This window comes from Taeniopygia guttata, chromosome 1A (genome assembly GCF_048771995.1).
Source record: "Taeniopygia guttata chromosome 1A, bTaeGut7.mat, whole genome shotgun sequence".
In the NCBI taxonomy this organism is placed as follows: domain Eukaryota; kingdom Metazoa; phylum Chordata; class Aves; order Passeriformes; family Estrildidae; genus Taeniopygia; species Taeniopygia guttata.
Window position 1 is genome coordinate 45,736,540 of NC_133025.1, and position 15,834 is coordinate 45,752,373.

The window sequence follows — 15,834 nt, forward strand, 5'->3', positions numbered from 1 at the left end:
GAAACAATAAGCTCCGTCAATATTTTGAAGGTGTTGCCAGCATAATGTAATTAATCTTTCATTCTGCAAATTGAACAGGCTGCAAAGATCCTGAGATAGAACATATTCTTGTGCAATACATAAATATATGAGCAGACCCCACTTTGATGGAAGAACTCCACGTGCCCTGCATTGTCAGAGGAAAATAACTCCCCTGCGGAGCTCATCCCTGATCCATTGCTTCAAAATTTTGAGTATTCAAAATAGCTTGAGTCACTCAGTGCAGCAAAAAACCCAACAACCCACTGCTGAAAAAAAAAAAACAGGTCAGCGTAAATAATACTGGCTGGGACCACATGAAACTTTTATGCTGGCCTATCACTTTCACAAGCTGGCATACGGGAAATAAAAGCCAGTGGGTGCTGCTGCCATTTGACTCTCTCTCTGCAATGGAAACATGGGGTATCTTGTGTTGCTCATGACTTAACCATAAGTGTGTTCTAATGCACTGCAATGAGGATGTTTGGCAAGGCACCATTTAATGGCTTTAAAGTAGGAGTGTGTCGTATAATTGCTTTTAGTTCAAGGCAATCTAGGACAGTAAAACATGAAACTTGTAGTAGAATAGGGCCTTTATTTGAAAAATATGACTAGGAAATAAAAGGTTACCTTGAACTTTGTTTCACTTACTCATTTTGTAGGATTGCAATTGCAAGCTCTGTGGATTCTTTTTTCCCTCTGAACAAGGAGCTAAAGTATTATAAATATTTATTGGACAGCTGCTCAACCATCTTTCTCCTGCCCTATATGTGCAAACTACAGACAGACTAAACCCACCAGTTTCAGTCCTTTGCTGTCATTTGGATCTAAACTGCAAGTTTCTTGGGTGAAATGTCTACCTAGGGAAGACCCAGCTTCTGCCACTCTTCCTGGAATTTAATACCCATTGAAACTTAGCTATCTCTGAGCTAAAAAGTGACATCCTGTCTCACAAGTTTTTCAGATGACTTAAATGGAGACAGAATAAGATATCAAGGTAATACTTAGTAGCAAGAAGCATGAGAAAAATCTGTCTTAATGCTTAAGGCAAATGTAAAGCAAATTTTCCCTAGGAAGGCAATAGACCAGATCCTAAGCTGGTGGAAAACAGCAGAGGCCCATTAACAGCACCAAAGGATGCACTGAATAATTTAGGAAAAGAAATCTGTGGTGCTGTGTGGCGCCACAAATTACATGGCTCGATACCAATTATTATCTCTATCATTCTTATTCCCTCCTTTCAAGGTATTCTTTGCAGGTCTTATTTTAATCATGTAAATTTCCTCTTCTCTCAGCAGTTCAGGTAGGTCATTTTATATAGGGCTTAAACAGGAAATTAAAAACATTCACAACGAGATTCACTGGTTTGATGGTATCTTCCTCCACATCATATACTCATTGAATGAGCCTCTTTTCCTGCTCTGCATTTTTAAAGGTGAAGAATGGGAAGAATACGAGAGAGAGAGAGAAAGAGAGAAAAAGAAAAAAGAGAGAAAGAAAGAAAGAAAAGAGAAAGAAAGAAGTCTTGTGTTTTAAATAAATAAGTTTATTTTTAGATTAATACTTAGGTGTTTAATTTTTCATTTGTGATTTCTGACTGTCTTCCACAGATTGTGTAGGGTACCTATTTCCCTTCTTTTGTTAGAACATTGATAGTTTTCAGGACATCCAAATAATGATGCTTCCTGGTTCAAAGTACTGAAATGTATTCTAGAACAACAAAAAACTGAGGAAAAATCCCGTGCCACAAATTCAAAAATCCTTTTCTGCAAGTGAAACTCTGTAATAAAATCCGATCTTTATGCATTCCTCTAATACAATGAAAAGCAAAATAACAAGACCAGCTGGGTAAGTTCTTAAATACATTTTAAAGGTACTTTTGCCAATCTGAGTCTATGTTTTCAGTTGTTGGTCTACCTGTGTAGTGAGACAGTAATGGCTAAAACCTGGGAGCCCCCTCTTATGTGTGGGCTTTCTTGCCAAGGATTCTGCACAAAGACCTAATATTGCTTAAAGATTCTTGAAAATATCCAATGACCTTTGTGTAAGAACAGCTGCATCTTGATCACTGTTTTGGATCAAAGAAAAAGAGCATTATTTGGATGACAGTCTTCCAATTGTTCCTATTTATTGTACTTGGTTCAGGTCTTGGAGCAAAGGAAAGGCTTTTCTCTTCTATAAAACTGAACCAAAGGCACAATGCATTATACTCCCATCACTAGTAGGCTTTTTGCCTGTAAGAATAGATCAGACCTGGTCCAAAGCAAGACCCCTGACATGCTCAGTGTGTGGATTCTGGGTCAGCAGAACCAACTGTTTTGGTCTGCAGATAAGCTCCATATGGGGTAGACTATTCATAGAGTGTGTCTAGCTTATCTCAGTAGACTCAAATCCAAAGATAATGACATGTTCACAAGATGATCTGCACAGGTAAGCAGGGTTGTTGATTGTTGTAAAGGACATTCATGGGCATGTCTAAGTACCTCTTCAGTGCCTTGGGCATACACAAATTCAATTGCTTTGTGTTGCATTATGTGTCCTAGGTCTCTTAACAGAGATACAGTGCAAGTCAAAAAGGCTGCGGAAAAATGTGAAACAGCCCCAAGATGAGACAGTCAATGAGGACAGCGAAGGCCATGATGTGAAACAAGTAACTTCTACAACTAAAATATATAGGGTAAGAGAATTCTTGTTATAGTTCATTACTGGTGAAGTGATTTTGTTAAATGCATCTAGTACAGTGAATAAAGAGTATTGAAAACCCTCTGGTGCTGCCTGTGTTGATTGAAACTTTATCTTCCACTAAGTTAAGGAAATGCCTTGAGTATAGATGTAGTTCTGATATTTTTAGTCAAAATCCTGTAAAGCATCTGTAAGATCCATGCAGTATTTTTTCTGGGGTACATATATCACATACATTGAGGTGTGATATTAAAACTTGAACTTACCTAGTTATTTGCTAAACATTTCCTTATTTCTGATAATTAACCACACAAACATATGCAGTTTAAAAACTTTATACACCTCTCTTCTGTACACTTCTGTAAAAGCCTCAGTGACAAGAAAACCTCTTATCTCCTTGGTCTCCAAACGGTAAAAAAATGGAAGTATAGCTTTTGCCTAAAGCAAGAGATGCTATGACTGCATTTCATGATGGGCTTTTTTTTCTTTTTTTTTTTCTTGCCAGTATAGGAGAAGGTAGAACTTACCCCAGAGCAGCAGAAACTTCTTGATTATATTATGGATTCATACAGTAAACAACAAATACCCCAGGAGGTGTCAAAAAAACTAGTAAGTATAGTGAAAAATTAATTTTTGAAACACTGATAATGAAACTGAGGATTACAAGGCAAAAAAAATTGGTAGTCAGTGTAAGTAGGTGTAGTAAGTAGAGCAAACTGTGGGCTTACACTTAAAGTATGCTGAAAGTGGGCAGAATCTCGCCCATTCAGTCAACAATTAGACCGTATCTTTATAAAATTTAAATATTAAGAAAAATATTTCAACTTTAGAATAAGACTTTTATGATCAAATCTATCCTTAGCTAGTTGGAGCGTTTTTTTTTTTTTTTCCATTGTCAGTGTAGGCAGTGATTTGAGTTTGACTTGCTGTCAAGCTTCCTTTCTGTAAAGACACCAGCCTGGAATCTTGAAAATATTTTCTAGATGAAAAAACACTCTCTACTTATTATGTTGCCTTCCAAAATACTTGATTTTGACAACATTGGAGACAAATTACAGTGTTTGGCAGAACTCTTGCCTGGTCCAGTCTAATAGTTCATGTATTTTGTGCTCCTAAATATGAAATATCAGTGAAAATTAACAGATTTTGTTTGGTTTAATTTTTAACAGCTGAACGAGGAATTCAGTGCTGAAGGAAATTTTCTGATTTTAACAGAAATGGCAACCAGTCACGTGCAGGTTCTTGTGGAATTCACTAAAAAACTACCAGGTATATCCAGCATGTTGGAGAAAATTTTGTTATTGCAACGTTTACATGTCTTTCTGTTGCCTGTTGGAAAGCTTTGTGTATATTTGAAAGACTATTTAAAAATGCTTCATCCTTCTACACACTGTTTAGATACTGTATAAAGAAAAAATGCTTTGTGCTCAGAAGAACAGTAGACTGAACAATCCAAAATCTGCTACTCCAAGATGTGGCACCCTTTAGCTATTGACAAATAAAATGCTCAGAGAAGGGATTGTGTCTGTAGAGAGAATTTATTTTTTATATATTCCTGCAGTGCCAAATAGTCTGCCTTTAAATTACCACTAACATTTGCTAGACTCTACTTTATTCCCTTTGTTGCCTTTCTAGCAATGCCTCTAGGTTATAACATCCACTGAATTGTGAGTCCCACACAAGAACTTTCTCTAGTTGGTGGCACAAATATTTATGGTCTTTGCATTGTGTGTTATCGATAAGTGCTGAAAATCTGAGTTTATTAGCATTTTTTAAAGTCTCAAGTTCATATGACCTCAAGACTGAACACTGGGCATATGGTAGAGGTCCCCTTTAACTAAGGAAGGTGCATTGTAACACTGAAAGAAGCATGGCAGTAGGAAAGCAGCTCTGGTGGAAACACAACAGAAGATATTATGGAGCAGCATCAGGTTGAACAAAATTCTTACTATTGGCTATGCACCACTACACTTTTCTTATCCTCTAAAATATTATGAACACTGAACTACATGTGTAATCCCCAAAAACTTTGGGGAGGTTCAAATCAGTGTCATGTCCTGAAGTCCAGGTTTGAACGTCTGCAGCACTCAGCAACCTTACTGACACCAACGTCGAGGTTATGCAGATGTGTGGCACCTCACATGCAGGAATTTCAGGATAGAAAGAAGTGGGAACTGTTTCTTTTGCTGACTGATTTGTCTCTAATGTGTCCTCAGGCTTCCAAACCCTTGATCATGAAGACCAGATTGCATTGCTGAAGGGCTCAGCAGTAGAAGCCATGTTCCTCCGCTCAGCTGAGATTTTCAGCAGGAAACTTCCTACGGGACACACTGTTCTTCTAGAAGAAAGAATTCGCAATAGTGGTAGGTCTCTTGCTCAGTGGGGCAAAACCAAACCAGACCATTCCACTTCTGTGTCAGTATTTGGCCCTTGGGAAGCTAGTAAGATTGTTTAGTAGTGCTGAGATAGATTTATCTGAATGTTCTTCACATTAACTAGAACAAATCTAACCAAGCCTTGAGTCTAAAGGTCATAAGGTAAAGGATTCTTTACAAGTACATTGCAACTATTATGAATAATGCTTCATCAAATAAAACTGTTGCATGTCTCTAGTGATAAGTATGAAAGAATGATGTACTATTACCATTTCAAATTGTTCACATAAAGAATCGGTAATTATGCTTTCATAATTGGTAATTATGATTTTAGACAATCCCTATAAGAAGGGAAAAAAAAAATTCTAGGATGTTACTGAAGATGACTGAAGGCAAGCACCTATTCATAGGGTTGTTCTGGTAAAATTGAATCACAATGAACACGGTACATAGAAGAATTATAAATACAGCATGTTCTCAGTATGTTTTTTACTTCTTAAGATCCATTGACAGTTCAGTGATTCTGATGAATTCCACTGGTTGTAGACATAAATTGCAATAATCATGAAAAGCCAAATGGGGCTAGATATTATTTGGTCCTCAGAGCAGGTGAAGTTATGTTGTACATTATTATGCATTCTTTGTGCTCTACCAATGCAATACGGAATGTTTTGCCTTTTTCTGTATTGACCAGCAAGCTTTATCCAACCCTCAGATACCTATCGATGAATATTCAAATGGATCAACAATTCAGAATAAGAGAGTCAGTCTATAGATGCTGCCTTCTGACTTTCCTTTTTAAGGATCAGAAGGAGAGGAGACAGAAGAATATGTAACCTCAATATTAGTAATGGAAATGGGCTTGAACTCAGTTCAGAAAATGCTACAGATGTAAGCAAGATTAAGCAGTACTTACATATTTGATTCACTGAAAAGGAATCAGAAAACTTAAGAATGATTCTCTATGAGCATATGTATTTATTTTGGTTTAGCACACTCATTAATAATTAGCAGTTTTATATATTTATTTCATTTTGATTGATTATAAGAGGGTACTATTTGATAGACTGGAAATAGTGACTTCCAGAGTGATATGAATAGCTTCTGGTCCAGGTTCTGCAGGCAGAGAAATATGCCAAGAACACCAGATATGTTTCCTGGAAACTGTAATGAGTTGTCACATATCCAAATATCTTCATTAAAAGATTTTTTTACTGGATTATAACCCATATTTTTGATAGAAATAGGTTTTGGAGAAATGAATTCATATGGCAACGTGATTAATGAAAGCTTCTCTAATCTGTACAATGAGTATGAAGCTTCTTTGTACAGGGCATCAATTGTTCATTTAAAAAAAACACCAAAAGCAAGAAATACTTTAATCCAGAACATTGCATAAGCCTTTATGTCATACCAATAATTTTCCTTAGTCGTAATTTTAAAATATTCTGTTAATTCTCTGCAATTATTGAATGCAGATGAGATGCAATATTATATTTTGCAAGTTTGTGCTTGACTTTGTGATAATACAGCTGGCTGGAATATTACATTATATCCTGCCTTAATATTATTTACCTGTCATATTGCAGATTAAAAAAAACCAAACATTTTGTGTAGAACAATTTAGAAGAAATTTGTGTAGAAATTTCCAGACAAGTAACAAATTTGGTATGTTTACTGCAATTCTCTCTTTTTTTTTTTTTTTTCTATGGGGAAAAATCTCCAGGGTAAATTAAAATCAAATTCTTAGACCAAACACCCTGAATAGTTCCCAAGAAATGAAACACTGTACCTTTTTAAACCTTTATGCATGTAGAAATACAAATGTATCTTCTTGCTCTGGAAGAAGCTTTCTAAAACATCTTCCCTCAAGTCAGGATCAAGTTGAAGACATAAGAGGAAATTCTGATGTTACAACTCCCCCCTCCATGTATTACAAGAGGATAACGTATTATTCAGCTTACTGCTGCTGACTGCATTTTTTCCTTCCATTAACAGCCAGAATAAAATAACTTTTCTCATGTATTCTATTTCTCTACTTAGTGCATATTCAAACCTACTTTAAAACATTTTCTTTTGCTGCATTTAATGGGGCCATGACAATAAAAAAAGCAGGTTGTAAATATTTGCATTTCTAGTTTAATTACTGCTACTGGATCTATTTAACTTTTAAATAAATGAAACTTTGAAATAGTTTTAAAATATCTGCTACAGAAGTAGCTTATTTTTGTGTTTTAAATCCTTATTATTTTCATGTGACAAAGTTTAAACAAAATGAAAGAAAGGCATCCAAATTCTTCTGTTATCATTGTTTACATATAGAGTTTTCAATGTTATTTCCATAATATGTAATATAAACTATAGTAAAACAAAATATTACAAGTATTCAATATTAAGAATATTAAATATTATGCAGTTCACACCCCTGAATGTCATAGGACTCAACACCAGGGCTATAGGTTTCATAGTAGCCTGTACGAAATGTGACATTAGAGTAGAAATGTAAACAATCCTTTCCAATCTTAACCAGTAAGGACAAATGCTACTAACAGCTGTAGCTGACCATTATCATGTTGTAGACTGGTCTAAGAGATAAGAATGGCCAGAACAGATTAAACCCCTCTTTTTCCAAATGCCTCACTGGAAAACAAATAAACACAGAAACAAAAAAGGCTAAATGCAGCAAACTGAAACATACAAAGAAAACAGAGAGCCTCAGAAGAAATTCAGTGATGGCCAAGTGGGAGTTTAAAAATCAAGTTTATAGGTAACAAATAAAAAAACAGCATCAGGATTATTTATGGCTCCTAGTAAGGTCCTTAACATTGTTATGCCAGCAGCCATAAATTATTGCTGTTAGTCAGAATTTCTGTCTGTATATTTTTAGGTACAGACTAATGTCTGAATATCACAGAAGTTCTATTGTCAAGCTTTGATGCCTGTATCCATAAAATCAGAGAGGGTGGTGGAGGTCCTGCCTAAAAGTCACAAGCTGTCCATACTTCTGTCACCTGCCACAATGTCCACTTTGAAGCTGCTCTCATCTATTAATATTTATGTCTTCTCTGGTCTGATTGTATGGAATGTTTGGGGTTTTTTTCCTGATAAAGAAGTCAGAGATCTGGTGGTGATGACCTTTGAGCATTATCAGTGTTCATTTTCATTCTCATGCTGATGAGGTGTATTTTTATTTCTCAGCCTGTGCATATTGCTCAAGTCCTGCTGCACCTCAGAGACTGCCTTTGTTTGAGCCCCGATGGTCTTTCTTCACAAGCCATTATGAAAATTCTTGCATTAGGTGCTCTTGTGACTGAAATCCTCTCCTACACACCCTAGTATTGAGACTTAATGAGAAATACAGGTTTTTAAAATTTAATGTTGCTGAGATTTGGTGCCATTTACTCATTTGATGCTTTGCATATAGCATATTGTGACTGACTCATTCTGTGAAAGGCTGACATTCTAGTAATTTAATGCTTGGTGTTTTTCTGTTATTTTGAAAGCAAATTCTCCCCATCATTGAGCAGTACACTATTTTTATAAAACAGAGCTGAGATACAGAATTTTTTTCTCTGTGAGGATTTGTAGTTTGTTTTGCTAAAGATACCAGGTTTCATTAGTCATGAAAAGATAGAAATTTTTATTTCATCATTTTACTCTACAGAGCAGTTCTAGGAATTTGAGTATTGGGAAATAAAATACTGATATTGACAGAAAGGGAAGAACCTGGACCCAACTTTTAAGTTGGCAGCAGGACCTCTGACATTGTGAAACACACTGTTGTCATCCTGGATGGGTTACAGGTGCTGAAGTACACTCAGATCCAAGGAATAAAAAGGAAAACCCACACTTTCAAAGCATTGGCAAAAGGCCACCTTTTGCCATTGGATGTGGGATACAAAGTTCCCCACTGATTGGATAAGAGGCTCCTGCAACCAAAAGCAAAATTCGGTATTGGAACATGGATATGTAATAACTTCCATTGCCTTGTCTTTTATAATTTGGTTATTAGTACTGAATAAGGGTGGTGCTTTAAACCCTCCTTGTGCTGGTGTTTGTGCAGAGAAACAAAATGATCTTCTCTGACATGTCCAAAGTGTCTAACTTCCAAATGATCATGTGCATCCTTGTGGAAGGAAACACATCATCCTGTGACTCAAGGCAAAACTGGCACACTGCCCAAAACATTTAGAAATTTAGACCACTCTAAATTGCAAAATATAGGAAAGAGCTTTCTTGTTCACACACCTTTCCTGCACAATCTACCACACTGAGTCATCCAGCACTAGGTATCTGAAGTACAAATAAAGCTGCTACATTTATTTAAATTATGTCTACAGAATAGATCTATACCCATGAAAGCAAGAACAGATTTCAGGGACCCAATCTCTTTTTTTTATGCATAAGTGTGCTTCTTCAGGCCAAAAATGTTTTTAGACTCTGCCTATGAAGACTAGCTCAAGGCAGTGCAGGTGCTGCTACTATGTGCCAGACCACATTTCTCTCTTCTGACTGCAGGCACTCAGGCCAATGCTAAAGGAGGGTATGTGGAAAGGTCATTTGCACCCTCCTTACAGGCTTGGTTTGTTGTTTGTTTGTTTGGGGTTTTTTTGTGATTTTTTTTTGTGTTTTTGGGGTTTTTTGGTTTTTTTTTTTTTTGGTTTTTTTTTTTTTTAATTAAGGTTTCTTTGCTTGCAATTATGACTTAACAGAGCAACTGGACTATGGATTGTCTGAAAGAAGATGGGGGTTTGGTACTTGGTTGTGAGTTCTGCTTAACACATACTAAGTCTCATTTAAGTTGGCCATTTAACCCCTACAAGATAATGGTAGACAGAAAAGATTGTGCCTATGCTCTGGTGTGTCTTCTCTCCTGGCTAGATTTTTCCCTGATTTGGTACTCAGCATCCAGGGATGATTTTGGTCAGTGTTTCAACAGCTCAGAGGGAGAGCTAATAAGCAGCATGAAAAACAATTCTGGTAGATGGAATAATGTGAAAGATAAAATGTAAGTTTGTGAGTAATTGGAACATTTTATTTGCATCAAGCAGCTACTAATATACCCTTAGTTTAATATTCACTAACACCTCAATGCTTATCAAGAAAAAATGATCTCTATCTATATTAATAACACAGTGTTAGTTACTGTTAATTAGCATTTAGGCTCAAGCTTTCTTCTTGCAATAGATTAATTATTCAGTTTTGCAAAACAGTCAAAATAGAAGAGAAAATGCTGTCTCAAAAAGCTGGCAGTACTGACTCGATATCACAGTAAATACACGTATTCCAGGATTATGTTAAACAGATAATTATTCATGGCCTGAAACTACAAACCTTATGATATTAGGTATCAGTCATCTTACCTTTAAAGAGCAATCATAGCAATAAAACTCTAAAAAAGACAAGGTCTAAAGTAATGCTGTACCTTGAACTACAGATGGGGATAAACTTGTGCAAGTAAGGAAATGTTGAAAGAATAATGTTCATGGGTTTAAATCTGCTCTAGTTTGATGAAGCAAAGATGCTCTCAGTAAAGCTTGTATTTCCCAGTGACCACACTTGGGTTTACAGCCAGACATGCATGAACACAATGAAATAATCAAATTATCTGCAGCATCTTCTGTAGGTGGCTGAGTTGGGTTAGGTAGAAATCCATATAACGCAGAAAGTTGCCTAATGACATATGAAAGAGAAGCATGTTCTTACTGCCATAATGCTGCATGAAACAAGATTTTTGAAACCTTTTTGAAGAGAGTTAGGGAGGAGGAGCTCTCAGCAGTGACCAGGAAGCTCTGCCTGCACAGCTCAGCACAGCACTGTGCAGGGCTGTCATCTGATCTAAATATAGAAGGCTAGGAGGAACTAATGTTCCTGTTCTCAATGAGGCCTGAAATATAATTTCATCTATTTGGGATTTTTTTCACTTTTCAGCTATAACTTTTAGTAATAACATTGGGAAGGTTTGTAACTCATTTCTTCTCTAGCCTTTCCAGTTACAAGCACCAAATCACTTTTAATTCTTGTTCTGATAACCTGAATTGAAATGGCAACATCTCATCCAGTAGCTAGGAAAAAAAAATTATAAACATCGGTTTCCTGTGTTTTCCTGGTTGTTGTTTTTTTTTTTTTTTCTTCTTTCTGTTGGAGTTTATGAAATCCAAACCGAAGCGTTTACAATCACATTAGAAAACAGCCCCCTCTTGTGACAGAAAAGCAATTTGTGTAAGGTGAGTGCAGGAAGATGAAGTAATAGCAGGGAAACTCCAGCATAGGTGAGAAGACAGCAAAACTACTAAGAGAAAATATTCCATTCTCCTAGTTCCAAAATTGCTCATTTTTCACGGATTTTTTTTCATAATTGTCTCATGACATGTATCAGTTTAAAGATTTTGAAGTTTGTTCTCCCTAGGATAAGTGGTAAAGCACTTGCATTCTCTGCACATTCTCTGCAGTAATTTCATTTGCTTTCACATCTATACTCATTTTTTGCTTCACCCTTCCATACTTAATGTTAGCTTAGAAGCTCTCTGGGCAGGGATTTTTTCACAATATGCTTAGGCATTGTTTGGAGCAGTGGGGACCTGAATTTAGGTCCTCACTAGCTTTTCCGTATCCTGTTTGCTGGCACCATTTTCATCCTACTTCTGCTAGGAATTAGGACTATGAGAAACAAATTATGGGAGTCAGTCACAGCCCACTTCCTACCATTTCTTGTTTCCTGTCAAGATGATTGTGCCCAGCGACACAATACCTTGCACAGAGACTTCTAAAAATACCAAGTTTGTCTTAGACTTTTCTCATGTTGTTGCTGAGCTACTCATTTCCGTGAAATGCTCAGCTCTGCTTTAGGGCCCAGCTTTTCACTTCTTTTTTTTTCTACTTTCATGCAAACTTTAAGATTTTGGTGTTCCATATATATGTGCTACTTACATATTATAAGGAACCTTGGTATATAAAACCGCCCCAGAGGGAGACAGGTGGTTTCCCAAAAGTTAGCAATAACAGGTATTCAAAATTTGAAGGAGTTAATGCTGATGACTAACAACATAAGCCTTGTAGCCCATTAGATGCTATGACTATTGTTTGCCCTGTAAGAATGGCCAGCTGTGTTAGTAACTTCTACAGGATGAGCTGACCCACATCATATATATCCCTTTAATTGACTTAGACTCAGTAGTATTGAACTCATCAAGGAAACAAGATTTGTGGCTTGTAATCTGAAGTGAACATAGGTTGCTCATGTCTTGTGTTTAAAATCTTGACTCAGCCATGAAATAAACCACACCCTACAAGACCATTCCTTCACTGTTGGGACACATAACTATTCCACTGCTTGAAGTAAATTCACTGTCACAGCAAAATGTGACAACTGTTTTATAGTTGAGTCAAGTGACTTTATATTGCCTTTCTTTGAGTTCCACATGCTGAGTTTCAGTTTGAATTTGCCTACTGGAGGCACTCCAAACCTCACTAGTCCTGGACTTCAGCTTGGTGTTGTACACAGCACTGAAACACGTGCAATTTCATGTGGTTTTCAAAGGAAGTTATAAGGACTTCTCCTAGAACAGTTCAAAATTAAGATTAAATCTACAAGAGATCCTATGGCCCTCATCTATGGGAACTGAGGAGGTTTCCATCCTTTCAGCCAAGGAAGGCTAGAAGGTTCTTGCTGCAGAACCTTGGTTTGGATGGCTTGGGTGGTTTGATTGGTTTGGATGTCTACACTGCTTCAGAGCTGCAAGCAACCACTGTCAATAGTTCATTGTCTGCTCTGAGTGACTCACATATCATTTAAAAGAGGAATAATCTTGATGTCACAGAACTTCTCTTTTACACCCAAGAGCAGGATGGAGTATGTCTGTAATTTAAGGCTAACTAAGAACATTGTGACCTGATGACAAAGTCAGCAAGAAGAAGTCCCATTGGCATGCCTTAGTTTGGAAACCCCAAAGGCTTCTGCTGATGCTGAGAGGATCATATGATCCTATTCTTTAACAGGCTTGGAGTTTAGCTATTTTTGGCTCTATATTTTATAATATATTATTTTATGCTTTAAGGTAATAGCAGTTGCAAGAAAGTTGATCTTGGAGTACAGGTAATCCTAGACTTAGCGAAAGTTTCTGGCTACATAAAAGGAGTAATTAAGTGTCTTTAAGGAGACAACTGAAGCAACTGCCCAAGGCAGTTTGCTGCAGAGTTGGGCTGGAATTAAACCATATACCCTGAGAGATTTCCACATAACTAATGCAGAGACAGGGAACACAAGGTCTGCTTTGCAAAGAGGATTATCAGGAGACAGGGTAATCACGTATGAAACTTGTCCTGAAGATCCAGATGGACAAACCTGCAGAGTAAAATGAATGGTTTGAAAGAAAGACTTTGAAACCATGCAAAAAGAAAATTCCAGTGTTTGCTCTGGAAAACAAGGATGTGCTTGCACTTGTGTAATAATTGTCTTGCATCATGATTTCTGTAGTAGATTTCTCCCACCAAGGCAGCCAATATGAAGTATGAAATAATTGCTCTGCAGCAGTAAACCAGAGTGTTTCAATAATTAAGACATACTATAACTATTTTTTTCATTCTCACAGGTATCTCAGATGAATTCATAACTCCCATGTTTAATTTTTATAAAAGCATTGGAGAGCTGAAGATGACACAGGAAGAATATGCACTGCTCACAGCCATAGTTATCCTGTCTCCAGGTAACTTCTCATCCAGAATTAAATATTAAGGGTTCTGGAAAGAAAGCATGAGGAACAGACACAAGATTTGTAAAAACTTATGTTCTACATAGAGTAAGTGAATGTGCAGGCTCATTCTGTATATTCAGTTGTTAAACCAGAAAACAAGGACAGAAATACAAACTCCAAATGTCCTGCTACACCATTTGGTTTTGAATACAAGGAAGAAACTGGTTAAATAATGTGCTTTAAAAAATTATGGGTATCTCTTCACTGCTTAGCAAAACAGGCTTCTTCCTTCAGAAAACCCCAGATGTGGCTACATGCACATCACTGCTGACCATTGTGGAATGCCACATGTTTTAAGGGGAAATTGGGAAACCCTATAACTTAGAATAACTTAGAGTATGGCAATGAAGTTATTCAGACTTTATTGGGAAGTTTCCAAACCAGGTTTCATGAAAGATGGGAAAATGAAGCATTTCCAGCACTCTTTGAGTCAGTGTGTCCCAGCAACTTTTTACACCAAAAATCCCATCCTTCTCTTCTCCTCCCAATCCAAGTATCCAAACACATGTTTCCATATGAACAAAATAAAGAGACAAGCATTGTGTAAAAAAGAAATTTAATCTGAGGATGAAAATGTTTGATTTCACTCTGGCGACCTACTTTTACACTCTTCTCTACTGGCTAAATTCTCCAGGAGTACTACAGCTCCAAGAACTTAGGGTGTTGCTCAGTTTTTGACATGCATTGTAAGACATACTCTGGTGCAGAGTTAGACTATGGAGGGATGATGACAAAACTCCAGTGAAACGTTGCAGAGCTAAAACACTTCAGTATTTAAGAAGGTTAAAAAATTTCTCTAGCTAGAAGTGGGAAGCTCACATGAAAACCCTAATGCAAAAATACAGCATTAAACATTTTTATTTCATATTAACTTGGAAATAAGTATTCTTTGTAGGTATGAACATTGTAAATATTTGAATATTTTTATATTAACCTATTGGTGTAAATATTTGTAATGTATCAGAGAGTATATTTGCTAATCACTTCTTCTCTTTGAAACCATAATTAGATCGACAATACATAAAGGGCAGAGATTCTGTGGAAAGGCTTCAAGAACCACTGCTGGATATTCTACAAAAAGTCTGCAAACTTCACCACCCAGATAACCCTCAACACTTTGCATGTCTTCTGGGTCGTCTCACAGAATTACGGACATTTAACCATCATCACGCAGAGATGCTGATGTCATGGAGAGTGAATGATCACAAATTCACACCTCTTCTCTGTGAGATCTGGGATGTGCAGTGAAGGATACTTCTTTATTTTATTTTAGGAGAAATATATTTTTAAAGGACCACGCAGCACTTATTTTAATAGAAAAGTTCCCACGGTACATTATATTTTCTTTACTGCATTTTTATAGAAACATTATGAATCATTGAATCCATGGATGCATTAAAGTAATTTTGTCCACTATACACAGAATATTGCATAGCTATTGGATCCTCACACGTGAGTATAACTTTTCCTATATTTATACCCTCTGACCAGAAAGAGCCCACCAGCTCTCCAGAGGAATCCAATTAATTCCTGCTGCAATTAAGCTGATTGCAGTAACTGTTCCTCTGTAAAGAAATGGGGACATGCAAGTTTCCATTCATAATTTTTCACTGAAGTGTTTTTTTGTTCTTTACTTCTGACAAAGAATATATTTTAGATGGTTACAGTAATAAAGCAGCTGAAATGGTTCATGTCATAGTCATTTGTTGTTCAACTCCAAAATGTGTTCATGTTAAGGTGTGCAAGATGTTATTTCTTCACAAGATGAAAAATTATGTATTGGAGAAAAACAACATACACAGAAAAACTCTTTTAATGATATAAGATGTAACTTCAATTGCATTATTATTTCGAAGTAAAAGTTATAGACTACCTTTACTTTGTGAAAGTGTGTCACAGGTTATTTTGCTTTGTGACTTTGACTGCTGGTGCTTAATGGCTCTCAAAAATACCATCGGCAGCACCCCTGGGACAGGCACGCGTGTCTGGGTGCTGTGCGCGGAGGT

The 15,834-nt window shown here is 36.6% G+C and overlaps 1 protein-coding gene across 3 annotated transcripts in view; it reads left to right on the forward strand.

The window, feature by feature from the left end:
- The window catches only part of NR1H4 (nuclear receptor subfamily 1 group H member 4), a 35,942-nt gene extending 20,236 nt beyond the window's left edge, over positions 1–15,706 (forward strand). For all 3 annotated transcript variants that reach the window (XM_030262327.4, XM_002191581.7, XM_072923262.1), the window contains 6 exons: positions 2,562–2,695; positions 3,211–3,309; positions 3,870–3,969; positions 4,917–5,063; positions 13,667–13,780; positions 14,838–15,706. In XM_030262327.4, the coding sequence (XP_030118187.1) occupies positions 2,562–2,695; positions 3,211–3,309; positions 3,870–3,969; positions 4,917–5,063; positions 13,667–13,780; positions 14,838–15,076 (833 nt within the window). In that variant the 3' untranslated portion in view covers positions 15,077–15,706. The remainder of the gene's footprint in view (positions 1–2,561; positions 2,696–3,210; positions 3,310–3,869; positions 3,970–4,916; positions 5,064–13,666; positions 13,781–14,837) is intronic.
- Positions 15,707–15,834: the final 128 nt, after the last annotated feature.